Consider the following 21,964-nt stretch of genomic DNA (forward strand, 5'->3'; position numbering starts at 1 on the left):
GCCTCTTTACAAAGCTGCTGCATTGCTCAGTAGCTCTCACGCAGCCCCTGCCAATCTTCTCCCCACCCCTTCCTGTTTCCTGTGCTTCCAGACTCCCAACAGCCAGTGTTCCCAGTTCTAATCATTACAAACAGCATCTAAAACAGCACATTCCCTCCTCTCTTAAGAAGCGCTCTCAATTATAAAATAAACACTGTTATTCTAAGCACAGGAACAATATGGAACAAGCCGCTATACTGTTGGCAGAAATATTACACTGTCAATACGACATAACATAGTCTTTAGTCCAGACAGGTGGTCACCTGTGTCTGACAGACCGTCTCTCAAACTCCATTTCTAGTGTAATGTCTTGTTGTGTTGGTACTATAGTGAAGTCATCCAACACGGGCCGGGTGTTGGCCTTATCTCCTCTTGGTGCATAGGCAGGTGCAAGATAAGAAGCATTCCATACACGCCCATGTCACATTACTGAGTTGGAGGGAAGCAGCCAGATCGCTGCTGCACCCCTAGGTGGGGGTGTTGGCCCCAGAAATTGGTGTGGGGGGAGCCATGTGGGGTACTGAATGGGAGCTTATTGTTTGTTGATCTTATGTACGCTATTTATGTGAGTGTATAATGTCTGTGTGTGTAGGTAGGAATCTGTAATCTGTGTGGAAGCTGAATATTTCTGTGAATGTGGTTGAGCATGGCTATGGACAGGCTGAGTAGTGAAGCCCTGTGGAACAATGGCCCTTGATGGCCCAAAGACACACCTAAAGCAGGAGGGCGGAGACCCAAGAGCTGCCAGCAGAGAGGCTGAGGACCAGGTGACTTGCTGCATACAAGAAGAGGCCAGGAAGGGTATAAAGAGGCCATGTGGTCGATGCCATTTTGTTCTCAGCTCAGCACTTCATCCCAGAGGCAGCACTGCAGGGATCGAAGAGCCCGGAAGACCTGTGAACCCATCCTGATCGCAGGATGTGCAATAAGAACTTTTAAACCAGCAGCTGCAACATCTCTGCTAGAGCCTGCATCGAGGACTGGGAGATTCGGTGCATGTAACGTACTGTACTTTAATAACCTTACTCTCAGGCTTTTCTTTCTTGTAATAATAAACCTTTAGATATAGATTCTAAAGGATTGGCCCAGCGTGATTTGTGGGTAAGGTCCAGAGGGTAAATTGACCAGGGATCTGTGGCTGGTTTCTTGGAACCGGACAAAACTTGTTTGGGGTAGGTGGGATTGGGTGCTAGGACCCCCCACCTGTGTATAGGCCCGGGGCCATCTGGGGCATGGATATTGCTGGGGTGTCGGAGGGGTTTTGCTCGGGAGGCTTCAGGCAGGCTGCTGAAGCGCTCTCTGGGACTGGTGTGTGGCCTGTGTGGAGAGGTCTCCAGTCGGGGGCTGTAAGTAGCCCCGGATTCGAGCAGTTCGCCCTGAGCGGACGCCCTCAGCTGTGCCCAGACACGGCCCGGTCCGTCACAGTGGCATAGTCGGCAGGATCCACAGATCTTGGTCAATTGAGCTTTGGGATCAGGATCCCACACTGTCTAAATTTGATTTTTGGTGTTGAGAGTTTGGTTGATTAAAGAGCCGCTGCAATGAACCCGGAATTATATGAGAGTCTGAGCAAAAGTGCTCTGAAGGATTTGTGCTTGGGGAGAGGCATTGCCTTTAGGAAAAGGGCCTCTAAACTAGATCTGGTAGTGCTGTTATTAACCAGAGATGTGGATGAAAAGGAGCAGAAGCAAGCCAAGGAGGCTGCTGAAAGAAGGCGGAAGGCAGATGAAGAAATTGCTAAGAGAAAGCAGGAGATGGATCTGGAACTTGAGATGAGAAAAGCAGAACATGCAGAGAGAAGAGCAGAGCATGCAAAGAAGATGGCCCTAGCCAAGGAGGAAAATGCTAGACTTGACCTCCAGCTTAAGAGACTAAAAGAACAAGAGAGACTGTATCCTCCTGAAGGTTCAATGTATAACTCTGTGGGTATGCGGTGTGCTTATATGATGGCAGACGTATTTTACCCAGCTGATGTGATGACCCAACCCCAAAGCATGTGTGAATGCAAACCTTTTGTGTTACCTGTAGCTAACAGGGAGGTTTGGGAAGGGGGTGCATGTGGGTATGGAAAGTTTCCTGGAGCTGGTCAGTCTCCCTGTAACCAAGGGGAAAGTGTCTCTACATGTGAGCCTGTGGGTGAGGGCCCGTCTGATGCCTCAGAGGGGAGGCTGGAATCAGAACCAGGGCAAGAAGAGCCCAAAAGTCAGGGAAATGTTTCTCTCGGGCAGCCTGGAGTGGCTGGCCAGAGTGAAGTTTTAGTTGAGGAGCTGGTGGCTGGTGAGGTTTGTGGAATTGAACCTGCACAAGCTGAAGTTGATTTGTGTGAAGAAGCACAGTGTGTGCAAGCTGGCAATTTGGCTGGTGGAAGTAGCAGTGGGGCAGTGAAGGAAGCTGTCTCAGTGGCTAGCTGTATGCCTGAGATTAGCCAGGGGTGTTGGGACAAGGGAGAAGCTGTCTCTGGTTGTCTGGCTGTGTGTGGGGAAGAGTTTCTTCCTGTGTCTGAGGAAGGTGCCCCACAGCCTGTGAAGGCTGAGAGCAGTGTTGTTGTCCCAGAGTTGGGTCTGGATATGGCAAAGGCTCAGGAAGGGGGTGGCCCAAGGTTTGTGTCTGCTGGGGAGAGGGATGAGGTGACTCAGGTAGAGTCAGTCAGTGTTTTACCAGAGACCAGACAGTGGTGACCCTGATATAGTGCCTGATGCTGCTGTGTTGCTGGCAGAGGGGGGAGCGACTCTGTGGGAGCAGGGAGACCCCTTAGCCCAGGCACAAGGAGAGAATGAGGGTGTGTTAACTCTGGTGCCTAATGATGGTGTGGATGTTTACAGCCATCTAGAGAGCTGCACAGGGAGTGAAGATGCCTCTAACCCTGTCTCTTGTGAGTCTGTCTGTATGCCTGAGAGGGGATTGTCAGTGAATCCACCTGAGGGGCCAGAGATGACTCAGGGAATAAGGGAATTGCAGGAGGAATTGGTTGGGGCTCAGCAGGGCAATGCTGCTGTGGAGCCAGGGAAGGGTGAACTGCTGCTTAAGGAAGCTCATAGGGAGGAGAGTCCTGGCAGTGCGTGTAGCAAGCAGTTTGCTGTGACTGAGGGAGGTGACAGGACCTTGCTGGGAGAAGGCATTCAGGAGAAAGCTCTGCCTGTAAAAGGCAGCAGCTTGTTGTGTGAGGCACTTGTTTTGGTGCCTGACAGACAGAACTTGTCTGTTAACAGTGACTCCACTGACTTGGGTTTAGGGGAACCCAGTGTGGATGGTGGTGGAGAAGTCTCAGAGGGACTGAGGGTTGTTCCAGATGAGGCAGGAACAGTCAGAGAATTGGAACAGGATTCTTCCCAGGTGAATGAGGAGAGTGGGAACTTAGTGTCTCAGATTCAGGAGAAGGGCTGTGTAGCCAAGTATGCAGAGCAGAACAGCTGTGTGGTCACTCTCCCTAGGATGCAGGAGATGGCAGTTACGCTCCCCTCTCTGGACACGGTGGACACTCATAATCAATCAGGGTACGTCTACACTACAGCGCTAGTTCGAACTAACTTAGTTCGAATTAGTTAATTCGAACTAAGCTAGTTCGAACTAACGCGTCTAGAACTAAAAACTAGTTCGAACTAGCGTTTTGCTAGTTCGAACTAGTAAGTCCACATTGAGTGGACTCTGAACAGGGCTTAAGGATGGCCGGAAGCAGTGCCGGCAGGGCATAAAAGGAGGACTTAGAGCGTGGAGATGCTGTCTCAGGCTAGCCGAGGGCTGCGCTTAAAGGGTCCCGACCCCCACCCCGGACACACAGTTCTAAGGGGTGCCCCGCTTGCAAAGAAGTTCTGGCTTGGAGTGCCCTGAGTGCCCACACTGGGCACATCACACCACTCGGCCATCAGCCCGGCTGCACTTGCCGCAGGCTGCCATCTAGGGAGAGGGGGCAATTGGGGGGCTGCAGGAGAGCTTCCACCCCCAGAAGCCTGCAGAGCCAGCCCAGTCCTCCCCATCGGGGGCTCGTACCCCATTCCTCCCTCACCTCCTTCCACTTACCCTTCCCTAGCCCCTCTTCTTATTGATGTACAAAATAAAGATAACGTTTCTTCCAACATTGACTCTGTCTTTATTGAAAAAAACTGGGGGACACTGGGAAAAGGAGGTGGGAGAGGGGAAGAGAAAGGCTGGGAGAAGGGAGGGCAACTAACATGATCAGGGGTTGGGAACAGGTCCCAGATGAAGAAAGGCTACAGAGACTGGGACTGTTCAGCTTAGAAAAGAGGAGACGGAGGGGGGACAGGATAGAGGTCTCTAAAAGCAGGGGTTGGGTGGAGAGGGTGCATTCAGAAAAGTTCTTCCTGAGTTCCCATAAAGAAGGACTAGAGGACACCAAAGGAAAGGAATGGGTAGCAGGCTTGAAACTAGTAAGAGAAAGTTGTTGTTCTTGACAAAGCAAATAGTTAACCTGTGGAACTCCTTGCTGCAGGAGGCTGTGAAGGCTAGAACTAGAACAGAGTTTAAAGGGAAGTGAGATAAAGTGATGGAGGTTGGGTCCATGGAGTGCTATTAGCCAGGGGTTAGGAGTGGTGTCCCTGCCCAAAGTTTGTGGAAGGCTGGAGAGGGATGGCACGAGACAAATGGCTTGGTCACTGTCTTCGGTCCATCCCCTCCAGGGTCCCTAGGGTTGGCCGCTGTTGGCAGACAGGCTACTGGGCTAGATGGACCTTTGGTCTGACCCAGTACGGCCATTGTAAGCTCAGGGCTCAGTGTCGGGGGTCTCAGTGGACCCCCTTGATTTTCATGCACACCTGGTCCTGGGTGGCCAGGCTGGCAGCTCTCCTGCCCTAGACAGCCACTTTCCTGTGCCTAGTGCGGAGATCGTGGACGAGGTCCACGATGTCCGCACTAGCCCAGGAAGGTGCCCGCCTCTTGCGGTCCAGGGCAAGCTCCCGGGAGCCGCCAGCCTGGTCCCGACAAGAGGGGGTGGGCTGGGGGGCATCGGGTGGGTGGCTCTGTGCCGTGCCAGGTGCAGGGTCTGCTAGCTGGGTGCTGGCAGGCTTGCACCTGGCACGGGCACCGTAGCCAGCCCGTGCCCCTTTAAGGGGTCCGGGGCCGGGAGGGGGGCATAGAGTTTCCCTGGTGTTGGCCAGAGTGGCCACCAGGGAAACCTGGGGAGGGCTAGCCTCCCACTAGTTCGAACTAAAGGGCTACACAGCCCTTAGTTCGAACTAGCTAGTTCGAACTAGGCGTTAGTCCTCGTAAAATGAGGTTTACCTAGTTCGAACTAAGCGCTCCGCTAGTTCGATTCAAATTCGAACTAGCGGAGCGCTAGTGTAGCGCCTAGGAAAGTTAGTTCGAACTAACGTCCGTTAGTTCGAACTAACTTTGTAGTGTAGACATACCCTCAGGGAGTTTGATATCTGGTTCCATGTGGAAACAGAGGTTAGAGAGGGACAGAGGAGAGACTTGGGAGTCTACAGCTCACTGCTGTTACCCCACTGAGTGGGGGAAGGGGGAGAATTCCAGGGCCATTGTGAGCCAGGGAGTCACGCCCAGCCAGCCCTTTGTCTTGGTCAGGCCAGAGGTTTCAGGCCTGGAGCCCAGAGGACAAGGGGGAGGGGCAGGACTTGCTTTGGCCAAGAAGATTTGCAGTTTAAACCTGAAGGGCCATGTGACGGACCGGGCCGTGTCTGGGCACAACTAAGGGCGTCCGCTCAGGGCGAATTGCTCAAATCCGGGGTTCCTTACAGCCCCCGACTGGCGACCTCTCCACACAGGCCACAAACCAGTCTCACAGAGCGCTTCAGCAGCCTGCCTGAAGCCTCCCGAGCAAAACCCCTCCGACACCCCACAGTGACGGACCGGGCCGTGTCTGGGCACAGCTGCGGGCATCCGCTCAGGGCGAATTGCTCAAATCCGGGGCTCCTTACAGCCCCCGACTGGCGACCTCTCCACACAGGCCACAAACCAGTCTCACAGAGCGCTTCAGCTGCCTGCCTGAAGCCTCCCGAGCAAAACCCCTCCGACACCCCAGCAATATCCGTGCCCCAGATGGCCCCGGGCCTCATACACAGGTGGGGGGTCCTAGCACCCAATCCCACCTACCCCGAACAAGTTCTGTCCGGTTCCAAGAAACCAGCCACAGATCCCTGGTCAATTTACCCTCTGGATCTTACCCACAAATCACGCTGGGCCAATCCTTTAGAATCTATATCTAAAGGTTTATTATTACAAGAAAGAAAAGCATGAGAGTAAGGTTATTAAAGTACAGTACGTTACATGCACCGAATCTCCCAGTTCTCGATGCAGGCTCTAGCAGAGGTGTTGCAGCTGCTGGTTTAAAAGTTCTTATTGCACATCCTAGGATCAGGATGGGTTCACAGGTCTTCCGGGCTCTTCAATCCCTGCAGTGCTGCCTCTGGGATGAAGTGCTGAGCTGAGAACAAAATGGCATCGACCACATGGCCTCTTTATACTCCTTCCTGGCCTCTTCTAGTATGTAGCAGGTCACCTGGTCCTCAGCCTCTCTCTGTCTTCCCTGCTGGCTGCTCTCAGGACAGCCCCCATTCTTTGGGTGTGTCTTTGGCCCATTGAGAACCATTGTTCCACAGGTAATTAGCATGTCCACAGGCTCCACAGGCTCGGCCCTGCCCAATGCTTAACCACATGCAGGGAAATCTTCAGTTTCTACACAGATTACAGATCTACACACACAGACATTATATACTCACATAAACAGTGTACACAGGATCAGAAAACAACAAGCTCCCATTCAATACCCCACATGGCTCCCCCCACACCAATTTCTGGGGCCAACACCCCCACCTAGGGGTGCAGCAGCGATCTGGCTGCTTTCCTCCAGTTCAGCAACGTGACAGGCCAAAACTGCAATGGTGTGGGGCCAGAGAAGGGGCCTGACGGAGAATTTCAGTATACACCTGGGATAGGATTGTTCTTGTTACTGATGTTAATTCTTGTAACCAATGTATTATTGTTGCAGAGAATTGTAACGGTATACAGTGTGCATGAGCTTATGAAAATACCATGTAATCTGTCTGGAGATGTACCAAACGACAGACGGTATGTAAGGGGACATTGTGTTGTTGCTATTTCGTGGTTAACACTTGTAACTGGTCTTGGAACTTCTTACAGGACAAAAAGGGTTCCCGCCAGAAGTTCCTGTGTAAGGAGGGAAACTGAGGCACGCCACCATTTTGTTGGGGGAGGCCTGTGATGCCCTCAGTGATGTTACTGGCATCACTTCCTGCATCAATTTTGCGTTGGGGGTGTCACATTACTGAGTTGGAGGGAAGCAGCCAGATCGCTGCTGCACCCCTAGGTGGGGGTGTTGGCCCCAGAAATTGGTGTGGGGGGAGCCATGTGGGGTATTGAATGGGAGATTATTGTTTGTTGATCTTATGTACGCTATTTATGTGAGTGTATAATGTCTGTGTGTGTAGGTAGGAATCTGTAATCTGTGTGGAAGCTGAATATTTCTGTGAATGTGGTTGAGCATTGCTATGGACAGGCTGAGTAGTGAAGCCCTGTGGAACAATGGCCCTTGATGGCCCAAAGACACACCTAAAGCAGGAGGGCGGAGACCCAAGAGCTGCCAGCAGAGAGGCTGAGGACCAGGTGACCTGCTACATACTAGAAGAGGCCAGGAAGGGTATAAAGAGGCCATGTGGTCGATGCCATTTTGTTCTCAGCTCAGCACTTCATCCCAGAGGCAGCACTGCAGGGATCGAAGAGCCCGGAAGACCTGTGAACCCATCCTGATCGTAGGATGTGCAATAAGAACTTTTAAACCAGCAGCTGCAACATCTCTGCTAGAGCCTGCATCGAGTACTGGGAGATTCGGTGCATGTAACGTACTATTCTTTAACAACCTTACTCTCAGGCTTTTCTTTCTTGTAATAGTAACCCTTTAGATATAGATTCTAAAGGATTGGCCCAGCGTGATTTGTGGGTAAGGTCCAGAGGGTAAATTGACCAGGGATCTGTGGCTGGTTTCTTGGAACCGAACAGAACTTGTTCGGGGTAGGTGGGATTGGGTGCTAGGACCCCCCACCTGTGTATAGGCCTGGGGCCGTCTGGGGCACGGATATTGCTGGGGTGTCGGAGGGGTTTTGCTCGGGAGGCTTCAGGCAGGCTGCTGAAGCGCTCTGTGGGACTGGTTTTTGGCCTGTGTGGAGAGGTCGCCAGTCGGGGGCTGTAAGGAGCCCCAGATTTGAGCAATTCGCCCTGAGCGGACGCACTCAGCTGTGCCCAGACACGGCCCGGTCCGTCACAGCCCATCAGAAGTTCGATAGGTGCAAGGTCCCCTCTTCTCAATGATTTTAAGAGGAGACGTTAATTTATGGTCCCCGCTGTGTAAAATGCCAGGTTTCTTTACTCTAAAGAAGGAACCACACTCAAACTTCGGTTCCTTAGCACCCTGCCGTTTGTCTGTGAAAGTCTTATACTTGCTTGCTTCTGTTCAACCGGTTTTCTCGCATCGTCCTCTTTTGGTGCATCAGGTCTGGACTTTAAGGGTACGTCTAATCTACATGGCTCCGTCGACGGAGCTATGTAGATTTGTTGTTTTGGCAAAGGCAAATGAAGCCGCGATTTAAATGATCGCGGCTTCATTTACATTTACATGGCTGCCGCGCTGAGCCGACAAACAGCTGATCAGCTGTTTGTCCGCTCAGCGCGCTAGTCTGGACGCTCCCCTCCCGACATCAAAGCCCTTTGTCGGCAGCCCCGGTAAACCTCGTCCCACGAGGAATAACGGGGCTGCCGACAAAGGGCTTTGATGTCGGCAGGGGAGCGTCCAGACTAGCGCTCTGAGCGGACAAACAGCTGATCAGATGTTTGTCGGCTCAGCGCGGCAGCCATGTAAATGGAAATGAAGCCGTGATCATTTAAATCGCGGCTTCATTTGCCTTTGCCTATGTGTCTAATCTACATGCCTCTGACGACAGAGGCATGTAGTCTAGACACAGCCTAACAGTACAGCAATGTTCAGTTTAGTATTCCCATCTGTTTTCCATGCAGTAACTCTGCGGGTGATCTGTGTGTTGCGGCATGTCGTGTAGCCCTGTATGCTTGCAAGAAATCAGTAGTGAAGGTTATCCATGAGCGCCCTTCCAGTTTAGCCGTTTCCAAACTCTCTTTTAAGCTTCTGTTAAACCTTTCGATTTCCCCATTGGCTTGAGGGTAATACAGCGATGATCTTCTATGTAAAATGTTCCCCTCTGCTAGAAAAGTTTCAAATTCCAGGCAAGTAAATTGACTACCATTATCCGAAACCAGTTCTTTGGGGTTACCGTCCCTGCTAACAACAGTAGAGAGGAACTTACTTACTGTAGCAGAAGAGATTCGTAATGTAAACGCTACTTCAGGCCATTTACTGAAATAGTCTATGAAAGTGATGGCATAACGTCAGTCAATTGGTGCAGTATCTAACGGTCCTACAATGTCAGTTGTAACTTTTTCCCATGCAGAATCAGGAAGAGGAACAGGCTGTAATGGTGGGGTACATGTTACTGCTGTCTTATCATGCATTTGGCAAGTGACACAGAATTTTATGATTGCTTCAGTTTGGGAGTCCATCAGTTTGCAGATCCCGTAGTCGTTGTTTGGTTTTGACAATTCCTTGGTGAGCATCATGTGTCAGGTGTATGAGTTTTGACTGTAATTCTCCTGGCACAAACAGCCAGTGTGTACCTCGTAGCACACCGCCATCAATCAAAGAAAGTTCATCCCGAATTCTAAGATAAGGCAGCAAAACTGAGTCAAGGTTTTTAGGGTTACTGGGCCATCTCTTTGTCAGACATTCCCATAGCTTGTGTTGAATTGGACATGCCAAACAAGCAGCTTGGAATTGCTCTCTTGTTACTGCAGTAAGAGTGCTTGCAATAAGGGCAACTACTTGATCCTCATCCTCCAGTGAACCATCTGGTGAAGGCAAAGGCAGGCGAGAAAGGCAATCAGCTATCACATTTTGGTTTCCAGGCTTCTATTCCAGTTCCTAATTGAAAGAGAGTAGTCTTGCAGACCATCTAGCAATACGATTTCCTGCTCTTCCCAGTCCTTTTGTGGTTAGCAATGTTGTCAAAGGGCTGTGGTCTGTGCGCAACTTGAATGTGCAGCCCCACAGGTAAGCTCTCCATTTTTCAGTAGCCCAGACACAAACAAGTGCGTCTTTTTCAACTGTAGAATATTTTCTCTCAACATCACTCTGGGTATGTGTGACGTAGTGGGGGTACTTGCTGGGCTGTGGTGACCCCTGCTGTCTGGAGCAAGACCCAGCAGGGAAAACCTCACTAGGCAGAGGTAATGCCAAACTTGTTGAACCAGTGGCCAGACACCCCCCATGGAGAGGAACAAAGGAAGGTGGAATGCTGCCCTGGCTGGGGGGCAGGGCTGGAAGGGGGTTAGTTAGTTCCTGTCTGGAAGGCAGGGAATAAGGAGCTGGGGAGGGGGCTGGGACTCCCCTATCTCAAGGGGGGGCACTGAGGCCTCTTAGCCCCAGTTCCTGTAACCAGATTACATCTGTGCTGCGCTGTGCTGGAGGAGCAATAAACCACCCTCAATTCCACTGGCTGGTGCAGTCTGTTTGTGCCATTTCGGGGTGCAGGAGACGGGGAACCCCCAACGCGCCGTCACAGTATGTCTACACTACAGCGCTAATTCGAACTAACTTAGTTCGAATTAGTTAATTCGAACTCTGCTAATTCAAACTAACGCGTCTAGAACTAAAAACTAGTTCGAATTAGCGTTTTGCTAATTCGAACTAGCAAGTCCACATTGAGTGGACCCTGAACAGGGCTTAAGGATGGCCGGAAGCAGTGCCGGCAGGGCATCAGAGGAGGACTTAGAGCGTGGAGATGCTGTCTCAGGCTAGCCGAGGGCTGCGCTTAAAGGGTCCCGACCCCCACCCCGGACACACAGTTCTAAGGGGTGCCCCGCTTGCAAAGCAGTCCTGGCTTGGAGTGCCCGGAGTACCCACACTGGGCACATCACAGCACTCGGCCATCAGCCCGGCTGCACTTGCCGCAGGCTGCCATCTGGGGAGAGGGGGCAATCGGGGGGCTGCAGGAGAGCTTCCACCCCCAGAAGCCCGCAGAGCCAGCCCAGTCCTCCCCATCGGGGGCTCGTACCCCATTCCTCCCTCACCTCCTTCCACTTACCCTTCCCTAGCCCCCCTTCTTATTGATGTACAAAATAAAGATAACGTTTCTTCCAACATTGACTCTGTCTTTATTGAACAAAACTGGGGGAGACTGGGAAAAGGAGGTGGGAGAGGGGAAGAGAAAGGCTGGGAGAGGGGAGGGCAACTAACATGATCAGGGGTTGGGAACAGGTCCCAGATGAAGAGAGGCTACAGAGACTGGGACTGTTCAGCTTAGAAAAGAGGAGACGGAGCGGGGACAGGATAGAGGTCTCTAAAAGCAGGGGTTGGGTGGAGAGGGTGCACACAGAAAAGTTCTTCATGAGTTCCCATAAAGAAGGACTAGAGGACACCAAAGGAAAGGAATGGGTAGCAGGCTTGAAACTAGTAAGAGAAAGTTGTTGTTCTTTCCAAAGCAAAGAGTTAACCTGTGGAACTCCTTGCTGCAGGAGGCTGTGAAGGCTACAACTAGAACAGAGTTTAAAGGGAAGTGAGATCAAGTCATGGAGGTTGGGTCCATGGAGTAGTCTTAGCCAGGGGGTAGGAGTGGTGTCCCTGCCGTAAGTTTGTGGAAGGCTGGAGAGGGATGGCACGAGACAAATGGCTTGGTCACTGTCTTCGGTCCATCCCCTCCAGGATCCCTAGGGTTGGCCACTGTCGGCAGACAGGCTACTGGGCTAGATGGACCTTTGGTCTGACCCAGGACGGCCATTGTAAGCTCAGGGCTCAGGGTCGGGGGTCTCAGTGGACCCCCTTGATTTTCATGCACACCTGCTCCTGGGTGGCCAGGCTGGCAGCTCTCCTGCCCTAGACGGCCACTTTCCTGTGCCTAGTGCGGAGATCGTGGACGAGGTCCACGATGTCCACACTAGCCCAGGAAGGTGCCTGCCTCTTGCGGTCCAGGGCAAGCTCCCGGGAGCCGCCAGCCTGGCCCCGGGAAGGGACGTGCAGGGGGGTAGGAAAGAGGAAGCCAGTCAGGCTAACGGGGGGAGAAGAGCCCAGCTGGCTGGGGACGATGGCCGAGGCAGAAGGGACACAAGCATGGGGAGGGGGTGGTGCCCACGCACCAGACTAGCAGGCAGCTGGGACCGGAAAGAGAAAGGCAGGTGACTCCCAGGGGCTCAGTGCTCACTCGGGGGAAATGGGGTTCGCAAGGGGCTGGTCCAGAGGGCAGGATGGGGCTGGGCGAGGGATGTATCAGAACTGACCAGGGGGCGGCTGGCTACTGAGCTGAGACCAGGGCCCGTACAGTGACTGTGGAGACAGGATGGGCCTGGCGACGAGGCGGTGGCATGTCGGCGCGAGGAAGTGCTGAGCTGATCAGAAGCACACGGGAGCTTCATCAGGCAGGGGTGGGCAACCATTTTTGAAGGGGGCCACTTCGTAAGTTTCAGAAGTGGCCGTGGGTGGAGCCAGAAGGGGCGGGGCATTGGCAGAAGGGGTGGAGTTCAGAGTTACCCTACTAGGAGCTTTGCTTGGCCTGGGGACGCTGCCCCTGACTTCTGGCCAATGGAAGGGACCTGGAGCAGAGGGGAGGGTGCCGGGAGTGAGTCTCCTCCCAGAGCTGTCTGGGGTGGAGGCTTAGATTTCACATGGCAGGGCTGGCAGCTCCAGGCCCCGCTGCTCAGATGTTGCCTCCCGGGCAGTTCCCAGGAAACGGGCCAGTGGGACCGAGAGCTGTGAGCCCCTGCAATGGCTTCTCTTTAAAGGGCTTGCGCCTGCCGGGCGGCTGTCAGGCTACCCGTGAGCCCTGTAACTAGAAGCAGTTGCAAGGACTCTGGCTCCCAGCCACACGCTGGCGGCGCGGGGAGCTGGAGAGTTACGAGTGTGTCACTCACATTAGCCGGGTGGCCAAGTCGGCGAAGCGCGAGGGAGGCGCCAGGCTGGGTTTGGCCGGGACTGACATTCGGGTCTGACAGTGACAGGACGAACCCGGCGGAAACAGGCCTGCTTCTGTAATGGCGCTTTTGTATTAGGGTCAGTGGGTTTGGCTGGTTTTCTGACGGATGTTTGTTATTTCTGGGTTGGCTTGTTTTTTTTCTTATTTCTTTGTTCTGCCTTGCTACGCTGGTTTCGATTATGAATATCTCGTTCCAGTTGATAAGGACTTGCCCTTTTTCTCAGTGTCTCAGCGTTCTGGGATGCCAGTTTGCCCTCTTTTGATGGGCATATTTCATACCTCCCTTTTAGGATCTTTGGTTTGATGGTGGCCTTTGCCCTTATCTCTCCCACATTCCCAACTTTTACACCTTAACAAAGTTACAAACAGAATTAAAAAAAATAAGTTATTACATTATTTCACTACAGTGTATGACAATATTTATTTTAGATATAAACAAATAATAACCATAAAAGTCTTAATCTAATTCTACACTCAAACCATCTTCACAATATTAAAAACCAAGAGAATCTAAATTTATTTCTACTTCAAAACCATATTAAGAAAACATATTAAGAGAATAGCGCTAAAAATAGTAAATAGGAGAGACACACATGCACAGAGAGAGACACACATGAACACACACACATGAACACACAAGGATACATGCACAAAGGACCACACACACACAGGCACACACGGACACACACACACACATAAATACACACTGGGATACAAACACACACACATGAATAAACAAAAGACAGGACTATGTAGCACTTTAAAGACTAACAAGATGTTTTATTAAGTGATGAGCTTTCGTGGGCCAGACCCACGTTCTCAGATCAATTTGTGGAAGAAAATTGTCACAACCATAGATACCAAAGGGATACAATCAAAAAAAGTGAACACATAAAATTGACAAATCAAATTTTAGAACAGAGTGGGGGTGAGGGGGGAAGGTTAGGAGGGAGAAGGAGGAGGGAGAAAACTTGTTCATCTTGGCCTCTGAGGACAGGACAAGAAGCAAGGGGCTTAAACTGCAGCAAGGGAGGTTTAGGTTGGACATGAGGAAAAACTTCCTGCCTGTCAGGGTGGTTAAACACTGGAATAAATTGCCCAGGGAGGTTGTGGAATCCCCATCTATGATATGTGTTCACTTTTTTTGATTGTATCCTTTGGTATATATGGTTGTGACTAGTTTCTTCCACTATTTGATCTGAGGACGTGGGTCTGGCCCACGAAAGCTCATCACCTAATAAACCATCTTGTTAGTCTTGAAAGTGCTGCCTAGTTTTGTCTTTTGTTTCAGCCAGACCGGACTAACAGGCTGCCTGTCTATCACTACTCACACGAATAGGCACAGAGACACACCCCGGACCTGTGTCAGCCCCGGGGCTGCAGCCGACAGCCCAGGCAGGGTGACAGCCGAGCGGAACGCGGAGTTTCACTTTCCATTCCCCCCCCCCCCGCTCGCTTTCCCTTTCCTGACACCCCCTCCCCAGGGAAGGGGCGGGGGCGGGGGCGTATAAAGGGCGCCGCGGCCGGGCAGGGGCAGTCCGGAGCCCAGACAGGATGCGGCGCTGGGAGAGGAGCCCTGGCCCCGGGCTGCGCACAGCGAGGTAGGGCCGGGCGCTGGCGGCGGAGGCTTCCCCGAACCCCCGGGCGGAGCATCCCCAGCGCCCAGCGCCCTGGGCCGGGGATCCGGGCCCCCTGGCTCCTTCGCCTCCCCCGGCCCAGCCCGCGGGCTCGCCCTGCTGGGACCCTCTGCCTGCCCCCCCCCGCCAGCTGGGACCCTCTGCCTGCCCCCCCCCCCGCCAGCTGGCACCCTCTGCCTGCCCCCCCCACCAGCTGGGACCCTCTGCCTGCCCCCCCCCGCCAGCTGGCACCCTCTGCCTGCCCCCCCCGCCAGCTGGCACCCTCTGCCTGCCCCCCCCCGCCAGCTGGCACCCTCTGACTCACCCCCGCCAGCTGGCACCCTCTGCCTGCCCCCCTTCTGCCTGCCCCCCCACCAGCTGGCACCCTCTGCCTGCCCCCCCTCTTCCTGCCCCCCCACAAGCTGGCACCCTCTGCCTGCCCCCCCTCTGCCTGCCTCCCCACAAGCTGGCACCCTCTGCCTTCTCCCCCCCCACCGCCAACTGGCACCCTCTGGTTCCCCCCCCGCCAGCTGGCACCCTCTAGCTCCCCCCCTGCCAGCTGGCATGCTCTGGCTGCCCCCCTGCCAGCTGGCACCCTCTGCCTGCCCCCCCCACCAGCTGGCACCCTCTGCCTTCTCCCCCCCCCCGCCAGCTGGCACCCTCTGGCTGCCCCCCCGCCACCAGTTCGCACCCTCTGGCTCCCCCCCCCCGCCAGCTGGCATCCTCTGGCTCACTCCCCCTCCCTGCCAGCTGGCACCCTCTGCCTACTCCCCGCTGCCAGCTGGCACCCTCTGGCTCCCCCCCCCCCCGCCAGCTGACATTCCTGCCCTTCCCCCTTCAGCCCCCAGGGCAGCTCCCCCCCCCCCCGATGTTTTACACACAAACGTGTCTGGGACGGGGATCTCCCCAGCCTGTCACCGCCCCCCTCCCCGCTGCCCTGCACCCTGGCTGGGGGGGGACCCGGGGTCTCTCCCACCCCACAGAGCTGCTGGCTGGGGCAGGGCAGGGGAGGAGGCGGCGGGAGCCCGGGACTCCTGTAACGCCCGGCCCGGAGCTGGGACCAGCTGCCCCCGCGCTCAGAGCCCCCAGCAGCCCAGGGGGGGATGGGTCGGGAGGGGGCCCAGCCAGGCTTCCGAGGGGAGCAGCTGAGTGAGTCCGAGCCCCCCCCCCCCCAGCCAGGCCGGGCCGGTGATATGGGGGGGGGCGGCGGAGCGGACACACCTGGGGAGGCGCCAGCCCCAGTCCGTGCGCCCAGACTCCTCGGCTGAGCGCGGGGACCGAGCGGAGAGGTGTCACGTTACTGGAATTGGAGGGAAGCAGCCAGATCATGGCTGCACCCATAGGTGGGGGTGCTGGCCCCAACAATGGTATAAAAGGGGGCCATGTGGGGTGTTGAACAGGAGCTCACTGTCTGCTGATCCTGCGAACGCTGGTCACGAGAGTGTAGAATGTCAGTGTGTGGAGTTAGGAACCTGTACGCTGCGTGGATACTGAATATTTCTCTGCATGTGGTTGACCCTCCTGGCCACCCTCCCTGCTCCTGCAGCAGCCAGAGCCCCATGCCCCTGAAATCCCCCTGAGCCCCGACGGCTGGACTCCTCCTTTCCCCTGCCTGTCCTGAGGCAACCTGGCCCCTTCTGTACCCCGTGACCGGTGGCGCCTATCGCCCAAATGGGGTGATGGCAGTGAGGCCGCTGCTGGGTTTGTTTAGCAGCATTTCCCGTCCTTCCTGCGTCTTCCCGCCCGCCCGGTGCTAGGAGACACCCAGCTGAGACGCTGATTCGATTTTGCCCCCCACTTCTGTCTTGTGTCCCTGGTCCCTGCTATTGCAGCAACACTTGTACAGCAGCTGGGTGCTCCGGCAGGCGGGACCGGCTGACGTGTGGTGAGGGTGTTGCTGGTGCAGGGGGCCGGGACCTGCCGCAGTTGCATGGCAGGCGGGATGCCTACTCCGGTGGCGGGGGCTTCCACATGGGCGGGAGGGGGGCAGGGTCTGTTCTTGTGGCTGGGGCTGGGAACGGGTCCTGCCGCACGGCGCGAGTCGGGGCGGAATTCCTGCTCCGGCAGCTGGGAACGTCTCCGTGTTAATACCTTGGGTGCTACGGTGGCACACGTCCAAACCTGCGCTCCTGGTGTACATTTTGGCTTTGATGAACGTGCGTCCGATATTGCAATAAGTCAGATATTCTAGCTGCAGCCCTCACGGCGAATGGCACAACCAACCGAGGTACAGCCAAAAAACGTGCAATGTTCCCATCTACCGCTCTGGGGTGGAGGGGCATTGAAACCAGTCACTTCACTGTCACCCTTGTAAGCGGTTCCTTCCCCAGGAGAAATTCTCCCGACCACCCGCGCGGAGCTCACCACACACTGCCTGGGCTGCAGGGAGTCGGGTCGCTTTGCAGGGGGGCTTTGTGGGACACAGGAAGTGCTAAGTGGATTCCACAGAGGTTGGGGGAAGCCCATCCACAAAGGCCTCACGCCCGGCGGAGGGGGCATCAGACACGGCCCTCCGAGCTCCGCGCCAGGTCTGCACTTTGCAATTGGCTCTTAAGCAGACAGAGACCTCGTCCCTCCCTGGTCCCCACCCCACGACCTTAGTGTGCTGGGGAAATTCATTCATTCAACGGTGTCTGGTTCCCCCTCTCTCTGCAGCTCCCTGCCGCTGAAGGAGAAGCTGCAGGCCCTCCAGTGCCACTTCACCTGGGACTTTGAAATCAGGGGCAAGGTGGACGCCGTTCACATCCTCCATACGGTGGCTCTGAGGATTGCCCACACTCCCTACCCGAACCAGGCCGCCTACCTGGCCCTGCAGGCTTATCTCTGCCACCTGCAAGGGCGATATGAGGACGCTCTGCAAAGCCTTCGGGAAGCTGAAGAGTTCCTGGCCAGAGATCACCCAGGTAACGTCCCCCGCCAGGCCCTGGTCATTTACGGGAACTACGCCTGGATCTACTATCACCTGGCCCATTACGACGTGGTGGAGCGTTACCTGGACAAGGTGAACCAGATCTGCTGCTCCCTGAACAGCCGCTCGCCATACGCAGCTCTGATCCCTGAGGTCCACGCACACAAAGGCTGGTCTCTCCTGGCGGCCGGCTTCCGCCACGGCCAAGAGGCCACGGAGTGTTTCCAAAGGGCATTGGAAGAAGACGAAGCCAATGGGGAATTTCTTGCTGGGTCGGCAATCGCAGCCTTCGCCTCGTACACTCACTCACGTGATTTTGAATACAAGTCAGACGCCAAAAAGAAGTTGAGCGCCATTATCCAGGAAGAGCCGCAAAACTATGAAGCTAAGATGTATTTAGCCAATATCCTTCAGAGGTGGGATAGACCCCAGGCAGAAGCCCTGGTCGAAGATGTTGTTCGGAATAGCCGGGACCCCGAGGTCCTGAGAAATGCAGCCAAGTTCTTTCAAGCTGAGTTTCCAGAAAAAGCAATTGCTATTCTAGAGCGAGCAATCTCTCTGGACCCCACTTATCACCTCCCTCACTATGACCTGGGTCGTTGCTACAAGCAACAGCTGGCAGTGGCCGACACGGGTAGGAGAGAAGAAATCTTGGCAGCGGCTACGGAGGCCTTCAAGATGGCTGTGCAGAGAGATCCTGCCTTTGTGTTTGCAAAGCTGGCGCTAGCTGAAATGTTCGGAGAAAAGACACCTGAGTACCAAGAGGAGATTTACCTCAACCTCCTGAGCGAGGTGTCCAGCCTCAGCAAGAGGTGCCAGCAGGCCGTCTACCTTCACTGGGGGGACTTTCTCCTCTACACGCGGGAGTCCCTGCCCGAGGCAGCTGAGATTTACAAAGCCGGTTTTGCCATCGCAAGCAGCGCCTGGGAGAAAAAAACACTGAGAAATAGGCTGCAAGAGGTGGCAGACGAATTCCGGCAGCGCTCCCAGACCACTGAGGCTGCAGCCATACAGCATGTCCTGGAACGGTACGGAAGTCCCTGGTACAAGAAGAAATCCACCCGTGGCCGGAGCAGGAGACTGTCGATGTAGTGAAAATAGAGGAATCCACCAGCAGCGCGGGACTCCTGCATTTGGAGAGGCCCCCTCACACTGCCCCCTGCTCCACCTCAAGGCTCCACCCCTGCTCATTCTCCTCCCCAGGGCCCCACCCACACTGTCCCCTGCTCCACCTCAAGGCTCCACCCCTGCTCAGCCTCCTCCCCAGGGCCCCACCCTCACTGCCCCCTGTTCCCCCCCAAGCTCTGCTCCCTCCCTCCCCACCTCGCTATTCTGACCTCTCTGCCTCCTCCGCTCAGGACCCGCCCTGAGGCCTCAGGGTGGCCCTCAGGAAAGGGGGCAGTGTAGGAGGGGTCGTGGGGGGAGACAAGGCACCACAGTCGGGCCTCGGTGGCAGAGCGCGGGGGGGGGGGTCCTCCGCCCGGGCACCCTTTCAGCAGCAGCGATCCAAAGGCAGCACCTGGCCCCGTGTAACGGAGAGGAGATGTTCCTGTGGCCCAGTAATGCTCCCCCTGCTTCCCCTCTGGGTTCCCCGCCCACCCCTCTTCTCTCAGAGCGGGGTCTGTCCCCTGGCCAGCACTGAACTTTCATTCACAGGTAGACACAGGCACTACGTCCTCCGACTCAGACCGTTGTACCCTCCTGCACCCCAGTGTGTTCCCTCTGCACATTTCCCTGTGCACCCTGATGAGGTCCACCTCTGGTTTCGTGCAACCTGCCGGCAGCCAGCAACACAGACAGTTTCCTCTCCGATTCAATACACACACACACACTCACAAGCACACACATGAGAGACTGTCTTCAGCTACAGGGCAAAAGCTGGCCTCAGTTTCCCACGGCTACTGCGGAAGTAAGGAGACATTCCCCCTTTTCTTCAACAATAGCTGAGACTTCACCCTCTCCCTCTGGGGTTTCAGCATCTCCAGCCTCCTATGAACGGGAGGACTCATGTAGGCAGCCCCGCTCCACTGCACCGTCTCCTGGGCCGCTGCGCTCGGTTTTCCCATATGGCGGGAAGCCTTGGATGCAAAACTTGGGTCCCAGACCAGCGTGTGGAAAACTACTGACCTGCCAAGATGGAGGCCAGATTAGTGGTTTGGTCACATGTCCTGCGGTGTCTCGGCAGCTGCTGCTTACAGGCTGCCCTCAACGTTCGCTGGAAGTTAAGTTCTTCCACGTGCAGTGTCTTTGCTGATGGGCCATTGCCTCGGTCTGGCTTCTTCCCTGTTGCCCTGGAAAGGCTAGCAGGGGCTTGTCAGCAGGAGTGAAATGCAGAGACACGGCCCTGCCTTTAGATACAGCAACGACACACGCCTCCCACCGGGGCAATCAGCAGCAGCAAGTCTGAACTTTTCCAACGACATGTCACATGACCCGGCTTGCATGAAATGCGCCCGAATTGGGCGATAATTACGATATCACAGTGAAGAATACAGCCTGCAGTGCCACGGAGCGGCTGTGTTTTTATTTCATTTACAATAGCAACACCCGAGACACCAGAATGGAATCTGTCGCATCGGGGTGAGCGGCTCACACGGGACCCCCAGAAAAACATCGGGACCGTCGCTAGCAGGGCAGGAATGTCCCAGATTGAGGTGCCTTTGCAAGGGGTTGGAACAAATTGAGAAACTGAACAGGAGCAGATGGTAGCACCAAAGAATTCAGAAGGAGCTCAGAGATGAAACTGCGTTACTGCTAACTGTGGTCTGTCACGTTCCATTTACATCAGGTTCTGTCCCAGAAGATGTGATGCCCGTTGTAGAAAAGGGGCTGCAGAAGTGATTAGCGATAACCCACCCCAGTGCCAAGCAAACTGGTTGACGCTATAATAAAGAATAGATTTCTCACACAGGAAAGCAACATTTGCTGCTGAAGAGTCAACTTCTACTTAGATTTCCAGAAAGCCTTTGACAAGGTGTGACGGTGCGTTGGGGGTCCCCCGTCTCCTGCACCCCGTAATGGCACAAACAGACTGCACCAGCCGGTGGAATAGAGGAAGTTTATTGCCTCTCCAGGATACAGCACAGCACAGATGTAATCTGGTCACAGAGCTGGGCTAGGATGCCTCAGGCCCCCTTGAGATGGGGGAGACTGGGCCCCTAAACTCCAGCCCCTTCCCCTAGGCTCTCCTCCATGCTCTCAGACCGCAACTAACTAACCCTCTTCCAGCCCTGCCCCCCAGCCAGGGCAGCATCCACCTTCCTTTGTTCCTCTCCATGGGAGGTGTCTGGCCACTGGTTGCATAGTGACTCATCCTGTTTTGCTGGGTCGTGGTACCCACGGCAACCAGTGGGGGTTACCCCAGAGCCAGCAGCATAGAAACCAGCCAGGTACCCCCACTACGTCACACAAGGTCCCTCACCAAAGGCTCTTAAGCAAAGGAAACTGTCATGGGATAGGAGGGCAGATCCTCTCCTGGACTGGTATCCGGTTAAAAGACAGGAAACAAAGGGGAGAAATAAATGGTCAGTTTTCAGAGTGGAGCGAGGTATCCAGTGGTGTCCCCCAGGGCTTCCCGAGTCCTATTCAACTTATTGATAAATGATCTGGAGAAAGGGGTAAATTATGAGGTGGCCAAATTTGCAGATGATACAAAGCTGCTCAAGATACTAGTTAAGAACAAAGCAGACTGTGAGGAGCGTCCAAAGGATCTCCTGAAACTCAGTGACTGGGCAGCACAATGACAGATGAAATTCAAAGCCGACAAGTGTGAAGTAGTGCGCATTGGAAACCATCATCCCAGCTATCCCTATAACGTGATGGGGGTCTAATTTGGCTGTTCCCACTCAAGAGAGAGATCTTGCAGTCCGTGTGGAGAGTGCTCTGAAAACATCCAGGCTGTGTCTAGACTGGCAAGTTTTTCCACAAAATCAGAGGATTTTGCGGAAAAACTTGCCAGCTGTCTACACTGGCCGCTTGAATTTCCGGAAAAGCACTGACGATCTAATGTAAAATCATCAGTGCTTTTGCGGAAATACTATGCTGCTCCCGTTCGGGCAAAAGTCTTGTTCCGAAAGATTTTTGCGCAAAAGGGCCAGTGTAGACAGCATAGTATTGTTTTGCGCAAAAAAGCCCCGATTGCGAAAATGGCGATCGGGGCTTTTTTGCAGAAAACTACGTCTAGATTGGCCACGGACGCTTTTCCGCAAAAAGTGATTTTGCAGAAAAGCATCCTGCCAATCTAGATGCGCTTTTCCGAAAATACTTTTAACGGAAAACTTTTCCATTAAAAGCATTTCCGGAAAATCATGCCAGTGTAGATGTAGCCCGCCTCCATGTGCGGCAGCGGGCAAAAAAGCAAACAACCTTGGGAATCATTAAGG

General features: G+C 54.5%; 1 protein-coding gene across 1 annotated transcript; it reads left to right on the plus strand.

Moving 5' to 3' along the window:
* The first annotated feature begins 14,519 nt into the window (after positions 1-14,519).
* On the plus strand, positions 14,520-21,705 carry LOC112545026 (interferon-induced protein with tetratricopeptide repeats 5-like). The gene is made up of 2 exons (XM_075924759.1): positions 14,520-14,659; positions 17,330-21,705. The coding sequence occupies exons 1-2, from the start codon at positions 14,613-14,615 to the stop codon at positions 18,672-18,674; spliced, it is 1,392 nt and encodes a 463-aa protein (XP_075780874.1). The 5' UTR covers positions 14,520-14,612; the 3' UTR covers positions 18,675-21,705.
* The last annotated feature ends 259 nt before the right edge of the window (positions 21,706-21,964 follow it).

This window comes from Pelodiscus sinensis, chromosome 1 (genome assembly GCF_049634645.1).
Source record: "Pelodiscus sinensis isolate JC-2024 chromosome 1, ASM4963464v1, whole genome shotgun sequence".
In the NCBI taxonomy this organism is placed as follows: domain Eukaryota; kingdom Metazoa; phylum Chordata; order Testudines; family Trionychidae; genus Pelodiscus; species Pelodiscus sinensis.

What these genes read in the sequence shown, in the direction of transcription:
- LOC112545026 (XM_075924759.1), top strand. Translation starts at nt 14,613, where the DNA reads ATGCGGCGCTGGGAGAGGAGCCCTGGCCCCGGGCTGCGCACAGCGAG. An exon ending in CCCGGGCTGCGCACAGCGAG is followed by an intron (nt 14,660 to 17,329) that starts GTAGGGCCGGGC and finishes CTCTCTCTGCAG; the next exon opens with CTCCCTGCCGCTGAAGGAGA.